This window comes from Sinohyriopsis cumingii, chromosome 17 (assembly GCF_028554795.1).
Source record: "Sinohyriopsis cumingii isolate HCF-2022 chromosome 17, ASM2855479v2, whole genome shotgun sequence".
Lineage (NCBI taxonomy): Eukaryota > Metazoa > Mollusca > Bivalvia > Unionida > Unionidae > Sinohyriopsis > Sinohyriopsis cumingii.
In genome coordinates, this window is record NC_142977.1 from 42,002,907 (window position 1) to 42,015,599 (window position 12,693).

The following is a 12,693-nucleotide window of genomic DNA, read 5'->3' on the forward strand; positions in this document are numbered from 1 at the left end:
TAATAATAATAATAATAATAATAATAATTTATCAACATATATCATAGATGCAAGAAACATGTATGGTTGAAACAAAATAGAACAGTATGTCTCCTGATACTTAGCACAATCACGATTTGATCAGAGATGTCAAGAAAGGATATATTCCGGTCTAAGTAAAAAGCTTTATTGTATAGTCACTTCGGATTAGTGGCTAAACGTTTTGATTTTGAATGACAGATATATATTCATTGATGTGGCAATTGGTTTAAATCTTTATTTGTACATTATACGCAAGAATAAACATGTTTTCGAAAGTATCAGATAAACTACATATGTTTCAAATATATCCACGCAAAGTGTGTGTGTGTGTGTGTGGAATTAATTTCCAGGTATATTTCGTCACAAGTGTGTCGCCCCTGGTGACAAAATGATATTCACTTCCTTGTGTGTATTCAATAATCGGCAGCATGAAGACGATAAATAAGTCTAAATCAAAGTACAAAAAATCTGTTCGAAGCCGTAGAGGGTGAGTACCGCTTATTCTCATATTATAGCTAGGTACAGCCTTATACACTGGCGTCTATATTTTATCACTGAGCTTTTCAGAAAGCAAATATATAATAATGTTTTGAAAGTAACGAGAAAAGTTTACATGAATGTATTTTGTTAGAATGCAACCGTTTTTAAGGCAATTTATGTGCTAATCTTTAAACAGAGTATTCTCATTCGGTAATAGTACAATATGGTATGCGATAATATATGTGGTCTATAGAAATTGAGCCAACTGTTGCAACGGACTAATTGGAAATTAACATACTAAATTGCATGAAATTATTGATTTCAGCTGGCCTCAATCAAGATATAATTAAGTTAATATCCATTCATTTATTTTTTATCTGACTGTTTGTCTACCATATCGTCTTACGTTTATAATTTCATATATGCAGAGAAGATTTCCCTGAAAGAGAAAACATAATTAATATGTTTCATTATTTTACAAGACGATTTGTGGCTTTTTCTTGATAGTTGTATTTGTTATATAAATGGACAAGGAGTGCGATTTCTTAAAGCAGAAAATCTTTTATTATCTTTGTATTTGTATAACGAAAAGTGATTACCAAACAACTATTTTGAGATTATCCGCTTCTTCCGAAGAATGACCAAGTTCTCAAATTATATGGTTGTTTTCCGTTGTCTTTATCTCTTGCTTTCTTCCACCTTCGACTAGGTTTGAGGCTTCTGTAAGGGAGACTTGGAGTTTCATTATTTTGCTGTATTTGGTCAAAGACCAATGCTACACTATATGAAGCACAATAAATACATATTACGATAACACAATTTGCCCCCCCCCAAAAAAAAAAGAAAATTTATTAAAAAAAATTAGAATCCGCAACAAGCCGGCATTTTTTACATTCGTTCTCATTACAAAGTTTCAGTTACTCTAAAACTAAATAAAATATACCTGAAGTTACGTGACGAATCAATATGGTACTCTAGACAATGTCCATATAAAGATAACACGGGTGAAATTAAATGACAATATATATTGTGTTTAGCCTTAAATGAGAGCAAAAGTATTGTTTTGACTCTATAATTGCATTCAAAGTCAAAACCTTGTGAATTGCAAGCAAGCTAGATGAAGCGCAATATATATTCCAGATCATTATTTGGTTTAGTTGTTCATAAACCTTTACGTTAGTACAGGTACATTTACACGTACATAATGCACTACTGTTGTCACTAATGTCAAAAATCATTTTCTGCAAGTACTACAGATGCATTCATTCCTGTTTTCAAGTCCACACTGGTATAGCTAACATGTTCTTTGTATTTCCTATACTACTGTTGAATTTTATTTTCTTACCAAGTAAGTCCACCCAGAGTGTTTATTTCATTCGGAGATTACAGAGTAGCATAGGCTCATTAAATAAATGATCGTAGTATCCTTTTATTGGTAAATTACGACTTCCATATGCAGATGTAAAAGTAAAATCTAAACCGCCTTTCGCCCCATGTGTCGAATTCCAGTGGCACTAGAACAAAAGTTACACATTATTTTGGAAAGATTTCCTTGTTCATGATAACAATACATCACAAAATCTGTCACATGTATTGTTTAATTGTTACCTGCGAACTATCCGCTAAACAATGTGCAATAAGTAATCCGCTTTGGGCAGTATAAATCTAGTCCCTTCCATAAACCCCTGTTTATTATTATTATTATAATTATTATTATTATTATTATTATTATTATTATTATTATTATTATTATTATTATTATTAAATATGTGGCTATTCATTGTGACTACAACTATTATTAATATTATACTGACTGTCCCTATGGATGATTATAGCAACTAACTCCATCGTGTGATTTGGACAGTTTTTTCTTTCAACAGGCACAGGTTACAGCGCAAAGAAACTCATGAGATCAATTGAATTTGCAAATGGACTGGATGTCTGCTGTTGTCATAGCATTCTTTACATTGCCCATTTAACATACGACCTTCTGATTTCGCTCATCACACATTATAGTGATTTTTGTTTGTCTATTGATAAAATTCCGATGGTTGAATCAGATCCCGTTAAAAATTAGAGTCTATGGAGGAGAGAACCCTGCTTGTAAATGCCATTGATCGGATTATCGTGTTCGTCCTAACACCAGTTGTTAATCATTTTTGGTCAACAATGTTTAAACAGACACGAACGCGCGGGAAAGAAACGCATTTGTTTGAAGATGATCTGCTAAACACTCGTTGTATCAATGGGGTTCAACGCGCTATAAAGCCACCTTTCCCGTCGTTTCAAATTCGTAAACATTCAACTTTAAATCCCTCAGCAAAACATACTACCATTCTCCTAGTTGCAAGCTTCACACACAACATTTGACCATAATTGAACATACAAAGCATACCAATGATCCCTTTTTCCTTGACTAAGTGATAAACGTCTAACCGCTTTTTCATTGCAATATTGTTTCTGCTCCATGTAGTTAAGTCACAGCGGCTTGAAGTTTCAAATGACTTGGTAATTTTGTTCACATCAAATCTAGCAACACCTGGCCCAAAAGATAAACTGTCCAACGCTTTGGGGCTACATGAAAAATTGATGATAATATTCTCATAACGTTCACCTCACCTTTAAAGTGCTAGTACTTATCATCATCAAGATCAAAGATCAAAGATCAATGGGATCATATGTTTTAAGTTTCATCCTTGTTTGCTAATATGTTACTAACTCGGCAAACGTAACAACTTCAGCTGCCTTCCTGCGAGCGGATCGTCATCTACTTGAATGTAATAAAGAAACGTGCAATTTACAGATCAGTTTTGGGGTATTTCATCCCTCTCTCTGTCTCTGTCTCTCTCTGTCTGTCTGTCTGTCTGTCTCCATCTCTCTCTCTCTCTCTCTAACGGCATGTATTTAACTTAATAACTACTAGCATTCATTGCTTTCAGGCATATTTTGTTTGCTAGCACATTTATTTCGGTTTTACACACATTACTTGGAATTACTACTGGCCCAATTGCTTTTCTATATAAATACGATCAACCTTTTAATAATGTTAACTTTAGACCTTCAGATTTCTTTCAATAGGAATTCAAATTCCAGCTTCAATGTGAAATACTTGAGTTGGGCTATCAACAATGGTTTCAACCAAACACAAGAGTTACTGTATTGCCTGACCCAAACTAACGGCACTCTGAAAATGACATCTGAGTTAGAAGGGTCGAAATACTGCGTAAGACTAACGTAACTGCCTTTAATCCTCTTCTCAGAGCCATCCGCTTGTCTTTTGAAATGTTTTCATCCACCATATAATGTTCATTCTCATTTATTAGCTACTTAAACCATTTACCATACTCATACTATCACAGAAACTTCATTTTCCATTATATCAGCGATATGTTTCTTTTTTTGGTGTTACGAGTCTATGATCTTAAAATAAGTAGTAGAAAAGAGTGAAGACAGCACGCTTTGTATAATTTAACAAATAATTTATTTCCCTAGAATACAAAGTGAAAAATAAGAAAAAAGAACTTACGGTTTTGCGAATTAAATCCAAAAATAATCCAAGAATTAAAAAATAGACGTCCTAGTAATAAAATGTCCTGAATAAAATTCAGTTAAAGTCCTAAAGAGATTTAAAATTGAAGGCTATGACTTGTCTGTTATAGTATGTGTCGTACTGATGTGTCAACAGTTTCTTGTTGAATCACAGAAATATTCTTCCAGGTTTGAATTCAGTATAAATTCCAATGAATGTCTTTATTCAAGTATTTTGTCGAAGCACTTTTGTATTTCCAGAGAAAATAATCACTTAAATTCAATAATTTAAAGAAGAAAAAAAGTCAGCCCAAACTGGTCACAACATAACACAACTTAAAGTACTAGATATTAAAGTACTACTGACAGTCTCAAGATAATATAGTTATCTGTTTGACCTCGGGTCACAAATTAGCATTTTCTAAAAACAACCATTACCTAAGAAAAATAACTTTCTAGCACGATTTAATGAGCCTTCTTTACTTAAAACATAATAATCTATTAAATTCCCTTTGGAATCTCAAAAACCCTGACCTAAATCAACATGTTTACCTGAATAATAATTGGTTAACTTTCTCATACACAATAGAGAATAATGAAGCTATTTTTAGTTGTTTATTTAAAAAATATAAAAAAGTCTATCAGGTCAAACAGAACTGAACTAAAGTTAGGACAAGGTCAAGTCCAGTAAACAATGTTACATTACAATAACATGTAATGGAATAAAAATATAAATTGGAATAAAAAATATAAATAACAGACAAGTAATTAAATTAAATATACATGACTATGGTGTCTCCTGTTAATACTGTCGAACTTTGCCGCAACACGAAAAACGGGTCAATACTCCATCACAGAATAGCTTGTTCCAGTTTACGGAGACATTATTTTTTCCAGCCTTCACTTGATAAATTTCTTCCTCATCCCTACTAGTGCTGCTTTAACATGTATGACTTTTATTACCCTAACTTTTCTTCACAAAGTTTATTGGGTGTCTTGATGGTATAATCTTTACAGAGAATGATATGATACTAATCTTGCTTTGAGCTTTAATAGGTATGCTTCAGTCCTCAAAATATCGGTCTGCCTGGACATGCTGGCATAGCTTTTCGCAATATTCCTTTTGCAGTCGATTTATTATTTCAATCTCACTAGGGTTTTCCTGGATTTTTGCTCCATCACTTATACCGGCCACCATGTATGACCTATCATGCGCTGAAAGATCGTGTTTAACCCAAAACAACAACAACATTTAAGTCTATAGATATTTTTACCATCACATCCTGCTGCACAATATGTAGTTCTTCTACGTCCCTGTTCTTTTCCAGCTATTGAAAGCAAGAAGATCCCTTGATGATAGCAGCGAGGTTGTATGTTGCCTTTCCGCTTCTTCAAGTGGACGATTGATGCATCCTTTTACTACTGTGTTATAGTTCCTTGAGTCCACATTGGCTGGAAGAGTTTAGTAAGATTTTGTGCCATATTACAGCCTCCGGCTTTGTACACTTCTGCTGGTATAGCATATGTTCCTGGTGCTTTGTCGCTTAATTTCACAGTTTCCCTCAGTGTTGGAGGATCAGCAAATGTTACGTTGATTTCTACTAGGAGCAGTCGATCAATCGACCCCTGGCTGATGCATTACTGTTCATTGAAGATGCTGTTCAAGTTTTCTGCCCATATTTTCTTTGTAAGTGAGCATAGTGGCGCTGTCATCATACAGCACTGGAGATGTTCCTGATGATTATGGCCTGTATAATTTCTTTATGTCATTCTTGTCTGCGTACGACTGAATCTCATCTGCTTTATTGTTCTTACATGTTTTATGCAACGCTCTTGGACGATCCTCGTAATGATTGTTGAAGGCTGCCTTCTTAGAAGATGAAGTGCTGTCTTCAAAGCATGCCTTCTGTTGGCAATGTATCACATTCAGAAGTCTCTGTATGGCAGCATTATTATTATTAAACCAATCTTGACCTTTACATGAGACTAAATGTTTTGGATGTAGTTGAGTATGCAGAGTCTCAGAAGGAATCCCAGGTTACCGCGACATTCTCGGAGTATGTCTTGAAAGATCCAGTTGGCCTTACATTTCTTCGACAAATACATGTTTCGTACTCTCCCGTTTCGATTTGGAAACATTAGGTTTTGTGGCATTTTTTTGCATTGTAGTTTTTGCAGGGTTAAATCGGGATATCGAACTTGGAGATTCCGAGTATGGGGTTAGTCCTGAATTCTGCCCTTCGCATGGCCTTCGTCACGCGGACATCGTGCCTGTCTCTTCTCCTGATGATGACGTAGTCAGTAAGCGACCAGTGCTTTGAGCGTCGGTACATCCAGAACGTTTTGTTACGATTCGGCGGGCGGAAGACTGTGTTGGTGATTAGGAGGTCGTATTCAGCGGCTTTCCTCAGCAGGAGTCAAGTGTAACTCAATTCTTGATCAACTGTCGCAGATAGTACCGCGTACTGCTACATACGGTAGCAGGCGATGTCCGATCTGACATCCATCATATCTAGACAAAAAAAAACCTCCATTAAAATAAATTAATAATAATAATAATAATAATAATAATGATAATAATGGGTGAAATCCACTTTGTCAAATGTCAATTTATTTGCTTCCTGGAAATTAGTAATTACAGTACCCACTAAACCAGCCACATGTTAACAATTTTGTAACATTTTTATGCCTTTCTCAACCCAAGCGGTAAATAAATAATGTACCATTTTAAAGTTATATCAGCATTAACGCTGCGCTGTAACATTTGCTTGCTTCATGTTCAAATGTGTTAAATATATGCTTTTCAACAGACACATAGAAAGCAGAAACATCAATCACAGAACTTCACAACAGGGTAAAAAGTTAATATCTATAAATACAACATTATGTTGTAAATACATCTAAAACTTTAACAACTAAGATTTGTACAAATAATTTGTTACCGCGATATTTGACGGTTTGGGGGTATATACTATACATGTCCATATATTGTCAGGATATATGGTAATGTTACGAGGCACATATAGCGTGGCACGAAGATAAGAAAGAAAATGTTATAACAATATACGTTATCTTGAGAAACCCAATATTGTCGAGAAATGTTTTGTCCCCTTACTACGTAACTTAGTAACTTTAATATGTAATATACACTGCAGAACGATACATACATACAATGTATCACAATGGCATGAATTTCTTTTAATTAATTCACAATAATCTTGAAAATGTTGCTGTAGTGCAGACCGTCTTATGAACACTTTGTCATTCCCTTAAACAATTTAAATAAATGATTCCTTTCCAACTAGATATAAACACAATATTAAGAATAAGAAGAATAAGAATTCTTTATTTCAGACTACAAAGTCCATGCCTCTAAATTAAAATATAATTATAAAGTAAAATCATTGTAAACATAAAATAACATATATATCATACAAACAAGTATACAGATACATTTAAAACAAATAATTGTGACATGCAGTGTTAAGAAGGAAATTAAATGGCACATTTAAAGAGTAATTTATTCCATCTACTAATAATGTGAGAATTTAAATGAATGTCATAGTTCCAAAGAGATTTCAATATACAGTTCTTACTATTAGATATTCTTGTCATCATTGAGAAAACATACTTTCTCATTACTTCATCAAAACTGAATACATTATGATTCACAAACATGCTGGAGGCACTGTTCCACCTAGGAAGACCTATTAGAAACGAAGACTATTATTATAACCAATAACTAAATGCATATACAGACTGATATTAAAACAAGAACAATAATATCAATATAAGATATTTTTTCACTTCTGTCTTTTTATACGTCTCCAGGACTCCATCACGACTCTAATTCGCAAATCATCCTTTCCTCACATATTTAATAATACAATTTGACTTGTCTAGAAATCGCATAGAAAGATAGGTTATTTCTTATAATTTCAGTAGCTTTTGAAGAGGGCCATGCGTGACATAAACGTTTTGCTTTTTTTGTTTCTTGCTGCCGGTGCACTTGAAAGTGCTTTTTCATGCGGGAGGACATACACAACAGGTAAGCAACATAATCAAAACTTTCCTACCTAGCACCATATGACAACACTTTTCTTTTCCTTTCTGCTAACCTTACTTCATACTCCAGCACAGTTTGCATAGGCCCATGAGCACATTTCGAAAGCAGATGTCAACTTGTTAATGCCTTCATTCAGTACTATGTGGGAACTGAGAGTTTCCACTTGTAGGAGGCAATGGCAAAATAGCGTGAGAGGTGTGACTGTACATATTCTCCATCGCATATAAACGCAGATGGATTAACAAAATGCTTTAGAAAATGCAAAACTTTATTTTACTTTAACTCGAATATATATATATATATATATATATATATATATATATATATATATATATATATATATATATATATGTATGTATATATATCCATGTCACTTGCTAATATACCTATCTCGCAGTTTATTCATTCTGCAATAAGACGAACGTTTTTTTTTTAAATATTTATTATTCAATCTGCTTTCTTCCTATTGTGTCTCCAAGGTTTCTAAATAGTTAACCAGTCGATTAAATCTCTATATAAATAAGTCACGTAGAGGTATATCATTCCTATACTTATCATTCCGCTTTTGTGACTCTTCCATTTTAATAGCTCTTTCTGAGATCTTTTAATTCACAGATGGTAGCTTATTATCAAATTATTCCCTCCATATTATTTAACCTTTAAATTTAGTATCCTCCAAAGTCTTTTGTATCATAAAGGACTTTACGTAATTTCGCAATTTTGCTGAATCACCTAATTCTTTTATTGCCCCAGACACATCAAGATGCAAAGAGTGAGAGTCTTCGACTCGCCGTTAATAATTTATGAGTTGATATAAATATAAGCTTTTGGTAAGTATTGGGTGACAATTACCAGCATAAAACATGACTAGTATGAATGTGTCCAAATGTTTAGCATCAACATATATGAATGGCAGTATTTTCACATTCTTTCCTTTGGACGGTTTGGTTTTAGTCATCTGTTCTTTTATCAAGAAACATGGTTTATATATATATACATATATACAATTTCAGACGTAAAAACACCCATTGACGCACAATTACAAGCATACATACATACAACCATACATTCTCATAGTTGCAAACGTGTGTACCTATACACAATCATTTGTATTTTTAAATCTGTAAAGACATAAATTGATACAGTGGAAATTCCTGGGACAATATGAGCAGCTAGGATCTAGACATTGCATCTATGTATGAACAGTGTAAATGTCTATCAGGTGGGCCGACCCCGGCAAGCATTATTGTACATAGATATGTATACCTAACCTAATAATGCACGCAATCATATCAATGTATATCTTACAGCGGATCGATGGTAAATCGAGATGAATAAATATTCAGCTTAAAGACAGCTTTTTGTAAGTTTGCCATATCAAACATTTTCCCATGTGCAGGTTGTGTATGCAGAATTCATTTCTGACAGAAAGTGTAATTACAGCTCTTCTTAAAATGAGACATATTTTGTAACTCGTAACTAAATCTAAAATTATAAATATTATGTTTCAACTGTGATATAAATAAGTTATTCAGATCATGTACATTTATTTTATCTATTATACCAAACATAAATTCTCCCTTTGATAGATACAGTTGTGGAGATGATTGAACTCACTCTTTATTCGTTCAATAAACCTGATCAAAAATATTATATTTAGACACTCTCGTAAAATATTTTTAAAAAATCTTCTCCAGAGTCGTTGCAAATTGTATACAAATTTAATTGAATTTTTCCAATACGTTTTATAAAATTATTTGCTGCCAAAATTCTCTGTAAGATCTTATTGGAAACAATTTAAGTCTAGGACATCCAGTTACCTTATAAGGCTAGGACAAGAGCCTACTCCCCTCATTCTCTTTTGAGTTGCCAAGATCTGTTTTCCATTTTACAACTGATTAATAGAAGTGCGTCTATTCTATATTCTTTTACAGCTCTCGTTATCCATTATTACAAGTTAAATTGATGGATGCAGACATGGGAATTATATCTTGGGATCGATATTGACATCAAATTTACTTTTATCGACTTTTGCGGCTCTCAACAGTCCCTAAGGCGCTCGCATAATCTTGTATTACGGTTGCTGTCCAAGTTTAAGTAATTTATTGGTTAAAGGTTTTCGTTAGTTCCTGGAGTAATGAATTCCGTATCTGCTCTCTCGATCGATCGATATTTCAAATAAATTAATATCATTAGGACTTCTTACATATATTTATCCAGGATTGTAGTTCTTCTCTTTACGTTTCGTAAATCGGTGAATTAATTTTTCTGAGCTTGCTTATTACACGCAACATTACCCAAGGTACTCTGAATACATATGATACAGACACGCTGTAAAAATTTAGCATTTGTCCATCTTTATCATTAATACTGATATCCAGGCTATTTATCTGACTTCGTTGTAATTGCATGCAATTTCCATTAACATCGTATGAAACAAAGGATACTATTGTCAAAGGTATCTAGTAAATTTGAATAATATCCACTAAAGAGAGAAATTTATACATATTTTAAGTTTGCAAAACCTGTAAACGATGTCTTGACTTGAATCTTCACAATTTAGAACTGCGTTTGGTTCTGTGCACTGCATTAATTGCTCAGAGTTACTGGTGATTTTGAATTGTGTTCTAGTAACTCAGTATTAATTCATTATCTCTTTGTCTCTGTTAACGGTAGTTCTCTATTTGACTTTGTTCATGTACATTTCCGTGCCATTGAATCCATTTGGAATTATGATAATTATTTTATTCTTATCATTAAAACCTAGAATGTCCTGGTCACATAAAATAATATAATAAACACCTGCAGAATTCATCCCTTCTAATGAATAGTTGATTTTAAATATATGTTATTAATTGAATGTTTAAAATATATTTCTTTTTTTCTGGTTGACCTTCTGTTGTACCGATGCATTTCGTGTAGGAGAAGTTTATACAAAAGATAAGCCTACTTACGTTACCAAATGTTAAAGATGTTCCACTGCTATGTATCCGTTTACACTGTTGCTTCCCTTTTACTTCCTTTTGAAGTGTTTAATAGAAGATTCTACTTATCAATATTTTGATTTTTATGTCATCGGCTATCTTTCTGATTGCATTCATTACCTCCTTGCACCAGTTCTATTACGCGACTATGATTGTAAATTCCTCATAACTTAATTAATTATCGCCTATTATTCTACTTATCATATAGACAATACTGTTCAGCTAACTAAGCAGTCTCACTGTCTTTAACAACTGTACTGCTATCATTTTTTCTTGTAAAGCCTTTACAACAAACGCTGCGCCCAACACACAAAAGCTAGATGAATTGTAATTCCTGTTTTATTTCTGCAGTTTCTAAACTAGCGGCTGTCATTTCCATACCACCTGAAGCAGTTACCATGCAACCTCTGCCAAGTTTAGAAGCAAATATGTTGCTATTACCTTATTTCTTACACCTCTTTAATGTTCAACACCTTTAACAAAATCATTTGTTTGATTTTAATCAACCTAACATTATTCCTTTCCAATGTTTAGTGTTCTTTCGGCGTTATTGGTAAATAATACTTTTCGTGGCATACTGTGTATATTACTCCTGTTTATATTGAAGGAAATTGACAGTTATTGTCTTCGTCCTAGTCATGCTATTTGCTCAGATTAACCATATTGCTCTTATTAACTTTAGATCTAGGAATTAGAACGGGCTCTTTTCGTATTCTTTCAGACATTTCTTTCCCTCTTTCATTTAGCTGTTAGCCCCGAAATTCACACAGCGTCCATCCTACCGAATCCACGAAGGTCCAACTGGCACTTATGTATTTACTCAATTGTTTCCTCTGACAAAACCTGTTCTTTAAGCAAACAATCAATATTCATCAGAGACAATACAATTGCAATAAGCAACTTTATATCTTCTTCAATAATGCAATCTTCAACGGGAATCCATTGTAATCTTAAACATTTTTAAATCCTGATATAAGCAACTGTAAGATTTAATTTTAATGTTGCATGATCAATAGTTTAAGTTATATAGTTTCGCCCACGTGCCATGTATTGCTGTACAATTCGAGTTTTGTCACCTACGCTCTTTTGCATAACATGTCTTTAAATGTCCTTTTGTTATAACTGTTTGAATGGTTTAGTTTCCCAGGCATGCATCTTTCAAAAATTGTATAACTTTTGTTCCTGAAATACCTACTATGCCATCTTCCAAATATAGCATTTGTTTTGGACATGCTCTTTAGTTACTTCCATATACTTAGTTCCTCCAGTTATATGCTTACATTGATCTCCCTCTTTTTTCACCTTTTTGGTTTAGTTCTTCTATTTTATATTGGACGTATTCTGTGATGCTTCCTAAGGTCAACTGTATCTGGATTTTTCTTCTTTTGTCAAGTTACCTTCTGGTGATTTGTCAACCTTGGAAAATTAAATACATGTTTATTTTCAGAAAGCTGTAACTATTCAACATGACATCCATTACTTGAACCTTTAAAACAATTTAATATAACCTTTTTCAACTTAATGTTAATTTTAAATTAATTAGAAAGATGATCTATTACAACAATTTGGCTGGAAATTAACAGAACAATATAAACGGTTACAGACGAATGCTCA

At 33.3% G+C, this 12,693-nt stretch overlaps 1 protein-coding gene across 2 annotated transcripts in view; it reads left to right on the plus strand.

Moving 5' to 3' along the window:
• The first annotated feature begins 403 nt into the window (after positions 1 to 403).
• Positions 404 to 12,693, plus strand: part of LOC149778499 (uncharacterized) — a 50,677-nt gene continuing 38,387 nt past the window's right edge. For both annotated transcript variants that reach the window (XM_089939367.1, XM_089939368.1), the window contains exons 1-2: positions 404 to 508; positions 7,972 to 8,077. In XM_089939367.1, coding sequence (XP_089795493.1) covers positions 7,990 to 8,077 — 88 coding nt within the window. In that variant the 5' untranslated portion in view covers positions 404 to 508; positions 7,972 to 7,989. The remainder of the gene's footprint in view (positions 509 to 7,971; positions 8,078 to 12,693) is intronic.